The 19,199-nt window shown below is 42.1% G+C and overlaps 1 protein-coding gene and 1 long non-coding RNA gene across 2 annotated transcripts; one reads left to right on the top strand and one right to left on the bottom strand.

Annotated features, from left to right (window-relative positions):
* Positions 1 to 259: 259 nt before the first annotated feature.
* LOC112224047 lies at positions 260 to 7,180 on the bottom strand. The gene is made up of 15 exons (XM_042302808.1): positions 7,039 to 7,180; positions 6,878 to 6,936; positions 6,716 to 6,796; positions 6,492 to 6,616; positions 5,704 to 5,847; positions 5,294 to 5,392; positions 5,022 to 5,183; positions 4,789 to 4,882; positions 4,388 to 4,608; positions 3,594 to 3,750; positions 3,182 to 3,405; positions 1,407 to 1,527; positions 870 to 1,088; positions 675 to 796; positions 260 to 454 (listed from the first exon to the last, which is right to left on the bottom strand). Exons 1-15 carry the CDS (start codon positions 7,059 to 7,061, stop codon positions 260 to 262), a joined length of 2,046 nt encoding a protein of 681 aa, XP_042158742.1. The 5' UTR covers positions 7,062 to 7,180.
* A 5,708-nt stretch (positions 7,181 to 12,888) lies between these two features.
* Positions 12,889 to 17,951, top strand: LOC121840173. The gene is made up of 3 exons (XR_006079434.1): positions 12,889 to 13,027; positions 13,318 to 13,512; positions 17,788 to 17,951. It is a non-coding gene; the product is annotated as an uncharacterized LOC121840173 (long non-coding RNA).
* The last annotated feature ends 1,248 nt before the right edge of the window (positions 17,952 to 19,199 follow it).

The following is a 19,199-nucleotide window of genomic DNA, read 5'->3' on the forward strand; positions in this document are numbered from 1 at the left end:
GTAAAACGATTTGTCACATGCTGAAGTGGCCAAACTAAGTTACGATCTCAGGCAACGGGCGCAGTGAACGGCATACCATATTTTCTAAACTAGATTTACATGGCTCCCTTGTACCGCATCACATTGTAAAACAAGTTAACCTGTTATTTAGACTAGATAACATTTATATATTTTACAAGCAAAGGTGGAATAAAGTTGTGAAGACCTTTATTTCTCATCAGTAGAAGACATTGTTTAGCTGCTTTTCAGACAACGCGGTTTAGAGTAGTTTGTTGCAGCATACGTTCCATTCCAATGGTACACAGGAGTTCACAGTGAAGTGGAAGTAGGCGAAGCGATCGTCGCTGTAGGTGGGACCACAGGAGGGGTCGCTCAGGGTCAGCTGACCGGAGTTCAGACCGGGAGCAGACTCCACCTTCACCGCCAGCGCAGTCATCGTTCCTTTAGAGAAACACTCTTGGAGGTGGGGGAGCAAAAGACAGGTAGCCATCAGACCTGGGTATTTGTTACACTTAATTGAGCTTGCTGAGCACAGGAACCAATGGAATAGCACCAAAAGTGCAAACCATGCCCATCTGGCACTACCATTTAGACTCACGGTATTTGCAAGGAACCCAGGTTTGGTAACCATGTTAAATGACAATTTATCGTAAGTAATTGTTTGAAAACCAAACAGTCAGCGTTTTGAGGAAGCTGCAAGCCAGGGAAAAGTATTTGATGGTCATGTTGTTGTAAGGATTCAACAGAGCCACATCCAGTCTGCTCCTGACAGAGGACGAGTGAACCAATGGGAGAGTTCATTAGTCCAATATTGTATGCATGTATACAGGGTAAGGAAAGCAAGGCTAGCTGCAGCAATTTAGCTTAACATGTTTTGGGAGAGCGTCGTACCTCAAACACTGCGTCCGGCGAAGAGAAGGGCAACGTGATGGTGAAGTCTGTGTCGCCCTCTGTTAAATACTGTTGAGCAAACTCATGGTCAAGCAGCCGCTTGCCAACCAAGACCACAAAAAAGGGCTCTTGGTTCCTGTAGTCCACAGTGATGTGGAAGTTCTCCTGATCACAGTTGCCAGTGACTGAGGGTGGCACTACAAGGACAAACAGGGTTGTGTTCATTAATTAAGCACAAAACAGGAAGGTACTACTTGAACTTGTCCAAGAAGAAACCCTTGTTTAGATTGCAAAATGTTTTGCTACAGTGGGACTGAATAAACATGAACCTGGCAAATCAGGAACAGGACAACTGGGTCCAAATACTCTAAAGCTTAACATTTTCTTTGTAGAAAGACCGCATAGGAAAACCCTACAGTATGGCTAATTGGACTTTCACTGCCAATTTACTTTCAGGGCAATCATTAACGAGAAGAAACCATTCAACAGTAGTTTGGCGTAGTCCGGAGGCATACCAATGTCCAGCAGTACAGCGTCCACAACGGCAGAGTGAGAGAAAGGAGCGTACTCTGGAAAGATGACCAGGCCGTAGATCAGCTGAAGAGTGAAGGTTGTGACACCTTGTTCCGCCCTTCTCTGTAGTGAAGTTAAAAACCTGTTGAGGATCTTGAGTCCCAATTGGGAACCAGCCCTCCCACCGTCAGCTGGAATGTGGCGCATGGAACGCAAAAAATATTCTTAAAAATATTTAACCTCCACACATTAACAAGTCCAATAGCTCAAATGAAAGATAAACAACTTGTTTATCTAGCCAGCAAGTCAGATTTCTAAAATGTTTTACTTTAAAACATAGCACATATTTATGTCAAACCACCACCACACACCGAAGACCAAGCTAATTTCCATAGCCAAATTGAACAAAATATGCAATCACCAAACGCAGGATTAAAATAAAAATAATTTCACTAACCTTTTGAAATCTTCATCAGATGACAGTAATATAACATGTTACACAGTACATTTATGTTTTTTTCAATAATATGCTATATATATCCATAAATCTGTTTACAATGACGGCATGTTCAAAAAAATGCTACTCAAATGTCCGGAGAAATGACGATAGCTCCGCCATATGCCGTCAGCTAACATGGAATACAACAAAACTTAGACTAAATGATGCATGTTCTCACAGTCACACTTCTGGGGATACGGGCCAAAGCATAAATATGCATGTTCTACATATAGGAATGCTACACTTCTTCTAAATGCAATCGCTGTACATTTATTTTTAACGTTACAGATTTCGTTCACTAGGCTATAATATGAGTCGGGCTCAGGAATTAGCATTTTGGCTCCTCTACTGGAGTCCACAGAAACCCATAATAAACACATAAATATTCCCTTACCTTTGCTGTTCTTCCATCAGAAGACCTGGAAGGGTTTATACTTACCAAAAACAGCTTTAGTTTGGAAGTCTGTGTCTTTCGGTGATCAAACACGACACATTTCGGTTGAAATGCAGCCAAAAAGTCAAGTGGGTGCGCACCAAAACGTCAAAATTACATATTATGTCGACTAAACTTGTCAAACTATGTTCAGAACACAGCGTTAGCATGTTATCTAGCTTCACAGCAATTCTCAGGACGATCAGACCACACATGGAGTCTTTCTAATCAATCTTGGAACAAAGACATCACCTCTTGGAACAGGTCATTTTGCAGGGCGCATGAGTAACCTGTTTTCTCGCAAAGACCGAAAGGTTTCTGGCCCTCCAAAACCCTCCGTGAGCTGGCCTTCTCACAATGAGAAGCCCCATTGAAAGCAGACATCGCGCTGAAGAGATAGAAACTGTTCCCAGGACTGTAAGTGCTTGGGAAGGGTGGGGGCGATGACGTCAAAGTTGGGCCAACTTTTATGATGACAAGAGAGTTTGGGAGAATGAGTGCCCTGAGAGTTCTGCTTTACATAGAGACATAATTTAAACGGTTTTAGAAGCTTTAGAGTGTTTTCTATTCAATAATAATTTTTATATGCATATATTAGCAATTTTTGACAGATTTTTTTCTGTTTACTATGGGCACGCAATCACCCCAAAGGGGGCAGTAATCAGCCCTATCTTTAACAGGTCATTCCTCTAAATCAAATGCATACAACAGCCAAAATAATGGAAACACTGAGTAAATGAGGGATACAAAGTACATTTGTGCCATGATTTATATTTTGTTGGTGGCCCACTTATTAGGGCATGTACAAATCACTGCGTGTGGCTTTGCATTTAACAGAAACACACCTCCTTAAAGACCACCGGGTCTGAGAAGGGCACCTCCATCCTGAAGGTCTTCAAGGTGTTGTCCGGGGATCTCTGCTCCTGAACATTGAAGCCCCTGGCGTTGCACTCTGCAACAGTTAGCACCATGGTGGGAAAGGTGATGTTCAGCAGCTCCACATCAAGGTTGAAGGTCCCCAACTCAAGCACAAACACTGCCTGCTCAGGAACTGTGTCTAAGGGCGTGTCTGTTCATTGGCAAACAAAGGAAAACATTTTGAAATGCGGTACAATGGAAGTTGAAAATTGACATTTGTTATTGGGTAAGTCCAGGTATTGCCTCCCCGTTTCAGTACATTTTCTTCGGTTTTGTGCCTAATGAACAACCCAGGCATCCCAAATTACCATAGGCACTATTTAACTAAACCAGACTCACAGTTGCGAACTTGTGGAGGCCTGGCCATCGGAGGTGTTGTGATAGGGAAGAGGACTTTATAGCTGGTGTTCTCGTGTGCGACCTCCTCGATCCACAGCAACTCAAGCATGGGCTCAATGGTGTAAGTGACAAAGTACTGGTCATCCTGAATATGGCTCTGTAAGGGAGACGAGTGATGTAATACACAAGTGGAGTGCAAAAACAGATAAATGTTCCTTATAAGCCAGAATGTTAAATACAATTATTCTACCGCTTGTCTTTTTGCCACTCGTAATTTAAGACACAATATCCAAAGGAAAGTATTGGTTACCAGACTTTAGAGAGCTGGTAGGTGTATGGTTGTCAACTTGCATTTCCGGCAGTGTGCATTTTCAAAGCAACTGACAAGTAAACACTTGCACAATATGTAAACAGCAGCCGAGTGTTGCTTGCATTCAGTTGACAGTGGCAAAGCTACCGGCTACCTAAAAAGTCAGGTAAACAATACTTTAGTGTGGATATTTGGTCTCAAATTTCAAGCGGCTAAAGGACAAACTACAAAGACAAGCGGTAGAGTATGTTTAAATGTAATTTTATGCAAAATTCACACAATTTTGCAATCCATTGTATATTAGCCTGATTAAGCAGACAATTGCTCAATAAGAAACATTTTACACAAGACAACATTTCTAGGAGTTTACCCATGAGAGATGGCAAAGGGTTACTGCAAAGCACTGACAACTGCTGTAGTAAAAAGGGCTCTACAAATAAGACTTAGAAATTAAACAGGAACATTTTACTCATCCAATGCTGACCTTGAAGTAGCCGCCAACCGCCCCCACCGGAATTTCAACAATAATATGAGCCTCTGTGACTAAAACCGAGTAGTTTCTGGCAGCCATTTCCTCAATGTCCAGCCTCTTAGCGTCAATTCCCATGTACACCTCCAACATGGTGAAGGCATCAGAGGAGAAAAGTGGGTCTATGTGCTTGGGCATGTACCAGGTGATCACTTCTGGAGTAAAGGCCACTGCCTCTGCAGTGACACAAGAAGCCAAGTGCACATCAAAACAGAACATTTTGCAACTGAAAACTGTGCCATTATTTGGAAAAAGTTCACCCCAAAACATTTTCCCAACTGAACACTACATGAATGTCTTGTCTGGAGCCAATTAAGAACTGGGCTTATAGGATCTTAAATTATTTCACACTCAACCTGGTGTTGGACAAACAGCCGTGGCATCTACTCGAGTAACCAGCCACTTCTGCTCAAAGAAGGTTGAGAGCACCCGCATCGGAACCCCAGCTACCTGTTCAGGGGGCAACCACACCAGGGCCGTGTTCAGTAGGGCACACCGTATTAACAATATGTTGCAGAGTTCAGGTAGGGCCACCGTTTCCAAATGTTTGCTCTACTGAACATGACCCAGTTCATGGAGGTCAGCTTACATTCTGGAGGTATGTCTCCTCTGCATTATGAGGGCTTCTTAACACCAGCCGTGTGGGAGTGTTGGCTATTGCATAGCCCTTTCTTTGGACCTCATCCACATTCATGACATTCTTGCTAGGACTAAAGACGACTGCTGTCATTTTGTATCCTGAAGCAACAGCCTGTCTCAGGAAATGGAAACATGAATTAAACAAAATTGTCAACAAACGCACATTGTTTAGCGCCATCCTGTCATTTTGTAGTGAAATTACAGAAACTGAAATATATAAACCTCAGCTCCTCTCCGGAAGTTGCCGCTCCTTGCTTTCGGGCCCCCAGTGGGCTGTTTGGGGATGGTTTGGATGTCTGGAAGAGTCCTTCTGACAGACACCTAGAGAAGAAAGGCCATTATTCCCTATGCATTTTCTCCCTCCCATACAATAGGAAATCAAGGGCCAGTTCTCAATCTGTCCACTCGCCTCCTTAAATGCATTGAGAATAGGCCAAAATTCCTCACCTCTAAAGTTCTCCTATGTGCATTTTGAAGAGGCGAGTGGAATTGAGATAGAGTCAAGACCTCTACGTTGTGTCGCAGAAGAAATGAAACACTGGACAGTTGTAGCTCTAGACAGATCATTTATACAGGCAGTACGACAAGCGCGACTGTAAACATGTCCATTGGGGCATGCTCTGCTCACTTGCCTCCATGTAGTTGCGGTCGCACAGAATCTCTCGGGAGGTCCAGGGGGTGTAGCTACAGGTTTTGCCCACTCTATAAACAGGGTCTTCAGTCATGTGGTTTCCTGGCAGCCTGAACTGCATGACCAAGCTGAACATCTTATCATCCTAAAATGAAGGGGGAAGGGAAAAAAGCCTTCATTATATAGCAAAAAAAAAAATTCAGGTGACATTCATGCAAGTTATAGACTGTGGCAAAATTGGCTATATGAATGCAGCTGCCACTGTATTGAAGCCACACTACAGGAGTAGAGCTCAATAGTTCACATCACTGCAGTCTATCAGAAAGTTGGCTGGCCCTCTGAAAGCCCTCCATAAACTTCTGCTGTACCTTACGTCATCGTTAACTTAGAGGTAAGAGATACCAGACCAAGGGGTGGCTAACAATGGAGATCCTTTTGATATCCACAGAGTTAAGTAAAACTGCTTCAATGTTTCTGGAACCGGACTTCTAATAACCTCCATGCGCTAAATTGTATGTATTAGCACCTCTACGGCAACTCAGGCTTATTGAGGACCTTTTTACTGAAGAATGAGTTTCCAATTATTTCATTTTTCCATCTAGTGATGCAAATATTGACTTGTATCTTTGTGTATACAGGGCTCATCTGTAAAAGAGCCTGGTCTCAGCATGACTCCATGTCAAAGGTAAATAAAATGACATTGCTACAGTATGAGTTGCAAATGCAGTGACACTGAAAGGCAAACTGTCCATTTGAAGTACAAGCAAACACTACAGTTCTTAGGGTTACCATGTTTTGGGAAAAGCAGTTTTGAAGAGAAGCAAAAAACATGGCATTCCCCATGGGGTCAAATTTAAAGCTGAATCCACACTGAGTAGCAAGGCCAGGCGTCAGGTTTATGATTTGTGTGTCATCTGGAAGGGATGGAGATGGTGTGAACACAATAGTTGACAAGCAATATCAAGCCATGAATTATGAAAGGAGAGAAAGAGAATCATAAGAGGCAAACTCACTGAAGACAGCATCAACCTCTTCAAAAAGAGGAGCGACACTCAAACGAATAACGTTACCAAGGCATTCAGCGTTGAGGTCATCTGGAATAGGAAAGGTTAGTTAAAAAAAAGTTTTTTAAAATCTTGTCAAACGCTTAGTGCTTATATTTGCAAAGAGCATACTTATAGAAGGTGTCTGTTGTGCTTGTATGCCCACAGCTGCCATCAATAGGCAAAACAACCTGTAAGGCATTTGACAAATTATTATGATTGATTAAAAGGAGGAAGAACACAACTCAAATGTCTGCATCGCATAAGACTCTCCTAGGCCTGCTACTACTTACCCTGAGCTAAGGAAAAGAATCATTGTAGAATACACAGCTACAGAACCTGATATTTGACCCAGTGTGCAGCCTACAGCCCAGGGGTATGCAACTTTTACCCTATGACAAAGGCTTCCCACACTCAGTCACCTGAACCCCAAAGGGCTGCACATTTTCTTTTTATTCCCCTAGCCCTACAAAGCTGATTCAAATAATCATCCAGCTTTGTTAATCTGAATCAGCTGTGTAGTGTTAGGACAAAAACCTAAATGTAAGGCTACTGTTCAATTTTAGAAGGGTGCTCCGCCCTCACCGCTTTTATCCATTCATGTCAGGGGCCATGGACCGGTGCACCTCGGCTCAGGTTAATAGAACTCCCTCATTAGCAGCACAACAGCCTTTCACAGGTGAAAAGCATAATTACCCAACCGTCTACAATTGTAGCCCAGACAGAGAGAAAGATATTGGCCTCTAATGGCCAAAATGCTGCATTTGCATGCACTTTCACAATTTGAATGTAGTCAACTGGGTGGGACTACCAACTTCATTGGCTGAGCCCTACTGGTGACCCTGTTGAAGTCATGTCCAATCGGGTCATCAGAAGGGCTCAGACAATTGTGAAGAAGAAATGTTACTACTTTAATATGAAGATAGCCTCAATGGCGCTGCCCATGCTGTCACAGACACTATATTGGCACAGATACATAGATGAGTCTTTTATCTTCTTATGGCTTCTTATTATCTTCTTGTCCAGAGGTGCCCAGAGTAAACTGCCTGCTACTCAGTCCCAGAAGCTAAGATATGCATATTATTAGTATATGTGGATAGAAAACACTCTGAAGTTTCTAAAACCGTTTGAATGATGTCTGTGAGTATAACAGAACACATATGGCAGGCAAAAACCTGAGAAAAAAATCCAACCAGGAAGTGGGAAATCTGAGGTTGGTCGTTTTTCAACTCATTCCCTATTGAAGACCCAGTGGGATATTGGTCATGTTGCACTTCCTAGATGTCAACAGGCTTCCACTAGATGTCAACAGTCTTTAGAACCTGTTTGATGCTTCTACTGTGAAGTGAGGGCGAATGAGAGGGGAATGAGTCAGAGGTCTGGCAGAATGCCTTGAGCTCGTGACGCTCGTTCACATGAGGGCGAGCTCTGTTCCATCGCAATTCTACAGACAAAGGAATTCTCCGGTTGGAACATTATTGAAGATTTATTTGAACAACATCCTAAAGATTGATTCTATACATCGTTTGACATGTTTCTACGGACTGTAACGGAACTTTTTGACATTTCGTCTGCTCCTAGTGAACACGCTTCGTGAGATTGGATTTGTTAACAAAACTCGCTAAGAAAAGTAGCTATTTGGACATAAATGATGGACATTATCGAACAAAACAAACATTTATTGTGGAACTGGGATTCCTGGGAGTGCATCCTGATGAAGATCATCAAAGGTAAGTGAATATTTATAATGTTTTTTCTGACTTCTGTTGACTGCACAATATGGCGGATATCTTTTTGGCTTGTTTGGGCTCTGAGCGCCGTACTCAGATTATTGCATGGTTTGCTTTTTCCGTAAAGGTTATTTGAAATCTCACACAGAGGTTGCATTAAGCAGAAATATATATTTAATTCTGTGCGTAATAATTTTATTTTCATCAACATTTATTATGAGTATTTCTGTAAATTGATGTGGCTCTCTGCAAAATCACTGGATGTTTTTGGAACTACTGAACATAACGCTCCAACGTATACTGAGATTCTTTTGATATAAATATGAACTTTATCGAACAAAACATACATGTATTGTGTAACATGAAGTCCTATGAGTGTCATCTGATGAAGATCATCAAAGGTTAGTGATTAATTTTATCTCTATTTCAGATTTTTGTGACTCCTCTCTGTGGCTGGAAAAATGACTGTGTTTTTCTGTGACTTGGCTCTGACCTAACATAATCATTTGTGTTGCTTTCGCTGTAAAGCCTATTTGAAATCGGGCACTGTGGTGGGATTAACAAGAAATGTATCTTTAAAATGGTGTGAAATACTTGTATGTCTGAGGAATTTTAATTATGAGATTTCTGTTCTTTTGAACTCTATGAGGCAAGACAATTGTCATTCAGGATTAAAAGGTGACTGCACTTCCTGATTTGGCTATCTTATGAGGCAAGACTGTTGTCATTCAGGATTAAAAGGTGACTGCACTTCCTGATTTGGCCTTAGCTGTGTTTGAATACTGTACTAACTGTTTGTTTGTGACATGAATTGAGTATTTAGTATGCTTATTGGTCATAGTATACCTGTATTGAGAAATCTAATCCGGAAGTGCCTCATGTTTTGAAAGCGCTGCGTTCCAATGCGTCCCTATTGAGCAGTGAATGGGCTATCAACCAGATGACTCTTTCTCCGTATTCCCGAAGGTGTCTACAGCATTGTGACCTAGTTTTATGCATTCATGTTGAAGAATACCCGTAAGCGGATACATTGCGCAAGCGGTCACCTGATGGCTTCCAGAGTGACTCTCGCGTAAAATACAGAGGTAGCACTTTATTCCAATCGGTCCTACTGATAAACTAATTGTCCCGGTGGATATATTATCGAATAGATATTTGAAAAACACAACGTTTTCCATGTTTCTGTCGATATTATGGAGCTAATTTGGATAATTTTTCGGCGTTTTCATGACTGCAATTTCCGGGCGATTTCTCAGCCAAATGGAGCTATTTCGCCTACAAAAATAATCTTTTTTGAAAAAAGGAACATTTGCTATCTAACTGGGAGTCTCGTGAGTGAAAACATCTGAAGCTCATCAAAGGTAAACAATTTAATTTGATTGCTTTTCTGATTTCTGTGACCAAGTTACTTGCTGCTAGCTGGGCAAAATGCTATGCTAGGCTATCGATAAACTTACACAAATGCTTGTCTAGCTTTGGCTGTAAAGCATATTTTGAAAATCTGAGATGACAGGGTGATTAACAAAAGGCTAAACTGTGTCTCAATATATTTCATTTGTGATTTTCATGAATAGGAATAGCTCCATAATATCGACAGAAACATGGCAAACATTGTTTATAATCAATCCTCAAGGTGTTTTTCAAATATCTATTCGATAATATATCCACCGGGTCAATTGGTTTTTCAGTAGGAGCGAGAGGAAAAATGGCTACCTCTGTATTTTACGCAAGAATCACTCTGAGAGCCATCAGGTGACCACTTGCGCAATGTAGCCGCTTACGGGTATTCTTCAACATAAAGGCGTGAATCTACGTCACAATGCTGTAGACACCTTGGGGAATACGTAGAAAAAGTAATCTGGTTGATAGCCCATTCACTACTCAATAGGGACGCATCTGAACGCAGAGCATTCAAAACATGAGTCACTTCCGGATTGGATTTTTCTCAGGCTTTCGCCCGCAATATCAGTTCTGTTATACTCACAGACAGTATTTTTACAGTTTTGGAAACTTTAGAGTGTTTTCTATCCTAAGCTGTCAATTATATGCATATTCTAGCATCTTGTCCTGACAAAATATCCCGTTTACTTTGGGAACGTTATTTTTCCAAAAATGAAAATACTGCCCCCTAGTCACAACAGGTTTTAACACAGCTAATATGGACATGTTTGCATTTTCCCGAAATAAGGCATTGTTCTTGTTGCTTTGAAAAGCTAGGATATTGTTATTCAACTTTAAAAATGTAAAACTGCAAGGCCTGAGAATTATTTTGTCTGATTCTGCATCGCAAGATTGAAGGAAAGAGTCTCTTTGTACATGGTAAATATCACTAGCTTTCCTCATTTGGACAGGTTCCCAACTTTGATGTCTATTGTTGCTAAGCAACGTCTGTTTGATGTCATATAGGAGTATATGGAGTAGAAGGTGTTGCATAGTGGATAATGCTTCTGACTTCGAACAAGAAAATTTAGGTTTTGAGTCATTTTCTTGGTCGTTTAATTTCATTAACCCAGCTAATATGGACATGTTTGCATTTTCCCGAAATAAGGCATTGTTCTTGTTGCTTTGAAAAGCTAGGACATTGTTATTCAACTTTAATAATCTAAGATTGCAACTGTGAGTCTGGTTTAGTAAAATAGACCTTTAGGATGGAGGTGCCCTTCTCAGACCCGGTGGACTTTAAGGAGGTGTGTTTCTGTTAAATGCAAAGCCACACGCAGTGATTTGTACATGCCCTAATAAGTGGGCCACCAACAAAATATAAATGGCACAAATGTACTTTGTATCCCTCATTTACTCAAGTGTTTCCATTATTTTGGCAGTTGTATGCATTTGATTTAGAGGAATGAGGGCAACATTACTTTAAGTACACTGCTCAAAAAAATAAAGGGAACACTTATACAATACAATGTAACTCCAAGTCAATCACACTTCTGTGAAATCAAACTGTCCACTTAGGAAGCAACACTGATTGACAAATTCCACATGCTGTTGTGCAAATGGAATAGACAACAGGTGGAATTTATAGGCAATCAGCAAGACACCCCCAATAAAGGAGTGGTTCTGCAGGTGGTGACTACAGACCACTTCTCAGTTCCTATGCTTCCTGGCTGATGTTTTGGTCACTTTTGAATGCTGGCGGTGCTTTCACTCTAGTCGTAGCATGAGACGGAGTCTACAACCCACACAAGTGGCTCAGGTAGTGCAGCGTATCCAGGATGGCACATCAATGCAAGCTGTGGCAAGAAGGTTTGCTGTGTCTGTCAGCGCAGTGTCCAGAGCATGCAGGCGCTACCAGGAGACAGGCCAGTACATCAGGAGATGTGGAGGAGGCCGTAGGAGGGCAACAACCCAGCAGTAGGACCGCTACCTCCGCTTTTGTGCAAGGAGGAGCAGGAGGAGCTCTGCCAGAGCCCTGCAAAATGACCTCCAGCAGGCCACAAATGTGCATGTGTCTGCTCAAACGGACTCATGAAGGTGGTATGAGGGCCTGACGTCCACAGGTGGGGGTTGTGCTTATAGCCCAACACCGTGCAGGACGTTTGGCATTTGCCAGAGAACACCAAGATTGGCAAATTCGCCACTGGCGCCCTGTGCTCTTCACAGATGAAAGCAGGTTAACACTGAGCACATGTGACAGACATGACAGTCTGGAGACGCCGTGGAGAACGTTCTGCTGCCTGCAACATCCTCCAGCATGACCGGTTTGGCGGTGGGTCAGTCATGGTGTGGGGTGGCATTTCTTTGGGGGTCCGCACAGCCCTCCATGTGCTCGCCAGAGGTAGCCTGACTGCCATTAGGTACCGAGATGAGATCCTCAGACCCCTTGTGAGACCCCTTGTGAGACCATATGCTGGTGCGGTTGGCCCTGGGTTCCTCCTAATGCAAGACAATGCTAGACCTCATGTGGCTGGAGTGTCAGCAGTTCCTGCAAGAGGAAGGCATTGATGCTATGGACTGGCCCGCCCGTTCCCCAGACCTGAACCCAATTGAGCACATCTGGGACATCATGTCTCGCTCCATCCACCAACGCCACGTTGCACAACAGACTGTCCAGGAGTTGGCGGATGCTTTAGTCCAGGTCTGGGAGGAGATCCCTCAGGAGACCATCAGGAGCATGCCCAGGCGTTGTAGTGAGGTCATACAGGCACATGGAGGCCATACACACTACTGAGCCTCATTTTGACTTGTTTTAAGGACATTACATCAAAGTTGGATCAGCCTGTACTGTGGTTTTCCACTTTAATTCCACTTTAATTTTGAGTGACTCCAAATCCAGACCTCCATGGGTTGATAAATTTGATTTCCATTGATAATTTTTGTGTGATTTTGTTTAATAGTCCCCATATGTACTTGTCACTTGATGTTGAATAGAGTTCTGTTTCAACAATAATGCTGATCAATTGACCAATGCTTTTAACTTCACTCCAGAGAAGGGCAGAACAAGGTGTCACAACCTTCACTCTTCAGCTGATCTACGGCCTGGTCATCTTTCCAGAGTACGCTCCTTTCTCTCACTCTGCCGTTGTGGACGCTGTACTGCTGGACATTGGTATGCCTCTGGACTACGCCAAACTACTGTTGAATGGTTTCCTTTCGTTAATGATTGCCCTGAAAGGAAATTGGCAGCGAAAGCCCAATTAGCCATACTGTAGGGTTTTCCAAGCGGTCTTTCTACAAAGAAAATGTTAAGCTTTATAGTATTTGGACCCAGTTGTCCTGTTCCTGATTTGCCAGGATCGTGTTTATTCAGTCCCACCGTAGCAAAACATTTTGCAATCTAAACAAGGGATTCTTCTTGGAACAGTTCAAGTAGTACCTTCCTGTTTTTTGTGCTTGTAGTGCCACCCTCAGTCACTGGCAACTGTGATCAGGAGAACTTCCACATCACTGTGGACTACAGGAACCAAGAGCCCTTATTTGTGGTCTTGGTTGGCAAGCGGCTGCTTAACCATGAGTTTGCTCAACAGTATTTAATAGAGGGCGACAGACTTCACCATCATGTTGCCCTTCTCTTCGCCGGACGCAGTGTTTGAGGTACGACTCTCTCCCAAAACATGTTAACCTAAATTGCTGCAGCTAGCCTTGCTTTCCTTACCCCTGTACATGCACTCATCATTAATGGGTAACAAAACAAGTGTTATTCCACAGGTGTGGTTCCTGACTAATTAGCAACCTATCATGCTTGGCAGGCCATTTACTTTGGCTACTTTGGCTATGCCCCCCTCCATAGGTCTGACTGGTGGTCACAAACAATTAAAACGATGTGAGCCATGTGCGGTCTGTCACCAGATCTCCACCCAATTTAACACTTATGGGAGATTCTGGCGCGTATGATCACATGCTTGTTATCACTGAGTGGTCCCTGCAGCGTATCATTGGAAATGCTGCAATACTCTAAACCGCGTTGTCTGATAAGCATCTAAACAATGTTTTGTACTGATGAGAAATGAAGTTCTTCACAACTCTATTCCAGCTTTGCTTGTAAAATATATCAATGTTAACGTTATCGTCATCGTCTAGTCCAAATAACATGTTGACTTGTTTTACATTATGATGCGGTACAAGGGAGCCATATTTGTCAAGCAAGAACTCCTAGAATGCTGTTCACTGCGCCCGTTGCCTGAGATCTTAACTTAGTTTGGCCACTTCAGCATGTGACTAATCTTTGTACATGTTACGGCGTACACATGACAAGTAGTTTACAGTTAACTAATCAAAAATCCAATTGTTACCTCTCCAAATGCAACCGTAGCATGAAAGCTAAACAGAGTTGAGAGATATAGCACAATCCATTATTGGGGGTCAAGTCCTTGGGGGAAGGTATTGTGAAGAGGATGATGCAGGAAATATTACTAAGATCTGGGAATTTATCAACAATAAATGGTGGGGCAGACAGTTTTTCTAAGCTATATACCCCTGGAAAGGGGGGTCTGATCTGGCAACCCTGAGGTACCATAGTTTACACTCTGATGCCGTGTTCAAATCAACTAACGACTTCAGTGCATTCAAGACAATGGGGGTACTCCAGTTGAGATCACCATAAGTCTGACAGACGCTTACGTGATAACCCGACTGCATTGTATGGTGTTAGCTCATATTCAGTACCACCTTCAAGTGTTTTACACACGTGTCCATTACAATCTAGGCAAGAATCAGAAAGCATGAATAAAACGCTAAGTACATTATACTTACGGTACGATACAGTAGAAACGACAACACGTTACACAGAAAATAAGGCACTTTGATAGGAATGCACGCATGTCCACAGTTATTTGTAAGGAAGGCAATAAATGTGCAAGGACTGTATACTTGATCTGGGGAAGTGCTTGGGCTTTCTTTTGAAGGAAAGTTTGTCCGGCTCATTAAATTCTCAAATATAAATGGTCTGCAACAGTGAAATGGGCTACTTTTGTGAATGAATGAGGCAAAATTAGAAGTTGAAACGGCCTATAGAAAATTAGCAGGTAGTGTGCCTTGGTCTGAGGTCAGCGCGGGTTAAATGTCCACATGTTGGAACGGTGAGTGCATTCTGACATCACGCGCATAAAATCAACTCCCACTGGGGCGACTGAAGATATTTGGAACTCGTGTGTGAAAAGGTTAATGTTGGCATTACCTACACCTTTTTACTCAATGTTATCCTTTTGGTTTGCTACAGTTCAGTGTTGTGCCAAGCTGATGGTCAGTCGAATGGAAATCAAGAGCGGCTGGCAAGCTTGGCTTGCCTTTCCGATTGGTTTCATACAACTGCTCTTAACACTGACTGAATAGTTGTTGGTTTTGGGTTGAATTCAGGCACAAGTGACCTCTTGTGTTTAAAACAGTTATTGCACTAAACCTAAAGGATGGTTCAGATGCCTGTGCAGCATGGATGTTTGAAACTGAATAGGATCAGTTGACAGGATCCCCAGAAGTTGATGCCGCTTTCAATGGAATTTCCTGTCCTAGAGGAATGCGCTAATTGGGAGTTGCTAAACATGAACAAATACCACGGTCAAGTGTAGCAGCATCTTGCTAACCTTATTTAGCTAGCTAATGTTCATATTTAAAAAAATGTTACTACATTTTTGATTTGGGTGAGCACTTTGCCACAGATGGACACGCTGGCCTAATTTTTATCTCAAGAATTTAAATTGGGTTACTATTGAAAGATGACTTATTTTTCCTACATTGTAATGGGCTACAATGATTATGCACGCTGCAAATGACACTTTATTTTGCGGGTGCCTTTTCAGTATCTGGATGCATGTTACACCAAGCAGTGTAGTGAAGCAACTTTATTGGTCAAAACCATTCATTTGGGGGATCGGGTTTGCAAAATGCTATCAAATCACGCAATTTTACCATTTTTTATGAAATGGTATCAAAAACCTAAATTTGGCCATGTGGACACGGAGTAACTTTGCAGCTGTTTATTAAATCAGCAATGTCATAGCAGTTTAAAAAAAACAGGCTGAAATGTTTTGTATATCATAGGAAAAGACACAACATTCACATGGCTGTGCACAAAATGGGCAGTTCAGATTTGTCACTTCAGCTGCAACTATCTCGTTGTGCAAAATCCTGACCATCGTCTGTCAGCTCAAGTGATTTGTACTGGTGTGGGTGTTTCTCTTAATGTAACGTCTTCAGATTTCACAAATTCCTTTTTGCTAATATCTGGCAGTTAAACAGTAAAGGATAAACCTCCCAAAGATGCTAATTAAAAAAGTAGGCCTAAACTGTCAATGCGTAGGTTACTTTGTATAGTAGAGCTGCGCCCTTCACAGAAGTCCTCCACATGTGAATCCGATGCCGTGGGTGTAGAATTTATTTTGTGTGACCAATTTTTCCAACAGCGGAAGAATTGCTCTGGCGCATTGCATGAAATTCTTGTTTAAAATGAAGTACTTGTGTTGAAAAATTGATTGCCTTGTTGATGATGCCGACTGTCTATTCGGCAACTTTGGTTAAACCACGATCAATATTCTGGTCAGACTACAGTCGACCTTTCTGGATCATTTAGAATTAAGAACCATTTAGAGGGACATCTCACCTCATGTCAATGGAATTGAATATACATGTTTGACATCTGTCATTTAACAAGCCATTGCAGTAGACCAAAATAAATATTGTTGACGGAAAGCCCAATTTCTGTTCTTTAAAATAAAATAAAAACGTACTAAATCAGATTCATCCAGGTCTGATGGGCCAAAAGATCAGAAATTAAAACCAACAAACCACTGACGTGACCTTGAATTATCTGAGGACTGTTTAATTGTTAGCCGACTCTAAATGAATCATGTTAGGATTTGGGGTGCCGAGGAAGCGGTTTTAAAGAGTTACCGTCTCCCGACTTAAACTCTAGATGGTAGAAATCTATTAAATTGATAACTTATTAACCCTTACATCGTATCCTCCTTGCAGCTGCAAAAACCCCAGCCTTATGATTCAGTACTATACAAGTTGGTTTAATTGAATTACTAGCTAACTAAATAACACAGGCTAAACACACAGGTGACACAATATGACAGCTTGTTACAAGGTTTCTCTTCACACCCCCCACCGTTCCGTAAGGGACACTTATCATTGATACATTTTTGAACACACGAACCGGCACCAGCTTGGAGTAAAAGCATGAATGTATTTGTGGGATGCCGCCGTGGAAAGGTAGGTGGTTGGTCTTCTCTCTGATTGGCTACATGAGGTCACAATGTCGTTGGTTGTCCGTGGCTCCAATGACTAGTCTTGAACAGAACTACAGGATGGATTTTCCTTTCACACGTTCTGGAAGATAGGCTAATCAACCCTGTCGCTGATTCCTCAGTGGGTGATGAGTAGGATGGTTTGGATGTGGTAGCAGAATGGTCCCACTTAAGTTAATTTTCTAGGTTAGGAAAGTTCCAAACGCCTAGCTTGCGCCTCACGGTTTTCTGGTCTAATGTTAATTTCTGTTACCATTCCTTTTATGCACTCTGGCTGCACTTCAGAGTTAGCTATATGTCCGGCATGGCTATTGGTTTGTATTTTCTGATTTTTAACACGAAACGTGAATACTGGAACAATATTTCTACAGGTAGGATTAGCTCTAGCCTTTACATTGTATATGAAATATGTTTTTTCAAGACAAAGGTGATTGTTGGGTAAAGCCTGTTAGCAAAAACATTCCTTTAGTTCATACTGGAGGGGGAGAAAGAACCCACTTCTGCTGTAAATTGATCTGATCCTCACAGGACAGTCATGACACCACCACAAGACTTCGTACACAAGGCGGTTGGGGTTTGCAGCGTTTTCTTGTTCATAACTTAGTCCCTCTCTCTACACTGGCAGCTGTGAGAACCCCGAGGATCCATACCGTGTGGTCTTCCACCCGGTAGAAGCTGACGCCAGGGTCCACTTCCCCCCTCACGTCAAACGCTTTGAGGCCTATATGTTTTCCTTCGCCGATGATGCGGTTGAGCCGAGTGGCCAGGTAACAAAGTTCACCCAACAATCTTTATTCTTTAATTTTGTGTGAGTGGCAATCATCCCTTTAAAAAAAATCAGAAAGCATGAATAAAACACTAAGTACATGATACTTACGCTACGCTACAGTAGAAACAACAACGCCTTATGCAGAAAATAAGGCACTTTGATAGGAATGCACGCATGTCCACAGTTATTTGTAAGGAAGGCAATAAATGTGCAGGGCCTGAATACTTGCTCTGGGGAAGTGCTTGGGCTTTCTTTTGAAGGAAAGTTTGTCCGGCTCATTAAATTCTCAAATAGAAATGGTCTGCAGTGAAATGAGCTACTTTTGTGAATGAATGAGGCAAAATTAGAAGTTGAAACGGCCTAAAGAAAATTAGCAGGTAGTGTGCCTAATGTTGAGGTCAGCGCGGGTTAACTGTCCACATTTTGGAACAGGGAGTACATACTGACATCACACGCATAAAGTAAGTTGTGTTTGATTGATGTAGGGATCTGATTCTATCAATGTGAAAATGTGGTTACTAGGGGACTGATAATTGTATTGATGACAAGGGAGAGACGGGAACTGTTGCGGTTTAGTGATTGGTGCAGATCACCCTCAATAGGGGAGTCAGGGAAATAATGGGGATGTGGTTTGCCAAAGGTTGTATCCTATTGGTGCACAAGGTGTACATGTGAGAGGCATGCTCGTGTCTTGTCCAATGAGATTTTTCCATTTTTTTTCTTAGATGTAGCATCTGTTCTCTTAACTGTAGAATACAGAAAACACTTTTCCATAAACAAGGTCTGAAATCATGTTTGATTGTACTCTGGACGCAATGTTTTTTACAGAACTGTTTAACAGAAATTTCCATCCTGTAGCACAAACTCAAAAGTTCTGGGACAATGTAAAGTCCATGGATAATAAGAGCACCTCCCAGCTGCCCACTGCACTGAGGCTAGAAAACACTGTCACCACCGATAAATCCAAGATAATTGAGAATTTCAGTAAGCATTTTTCTACAGCTGACCATGCTTTCCACCTGGCTACTCCTACCCCGGTTGCAACAGAAAAAAAATGTTTTTTCCATAAACAAGCTCAATCATGTTTGATGCACTCTGGATGTCCACTTTTTGCTGTGCTGTATGTGACCAATAAAATTTGAGTTGATTGAACTTGTAAAAGTCTGTTTCAGGTGGTGAGGCCTCCTTGTTTACATCAAGCAGTCATCAAGAAGCTGTTGACCTATGTATTTAACAGTGGAAAGAGGACTAGTTATTTATATACTTAA

Source organism: Oncorhynchus tshawytscha, linkage group LG20 (assembly GCF_018296145.1).
Source record: "Oncorhynchus tshawytscha isolate Ot180627B linkage group LG20, Otsh_v2.0, whole genome shotgun sequence".
Classification (NCBI taxonomy): domain Eukaryota; kingdom Metazoa; phylum Chordata; class Actinopteri; order Salmoniformes; family Salmonidae; genus Oncorhynchus; species Oncorhynchus tshawytscha.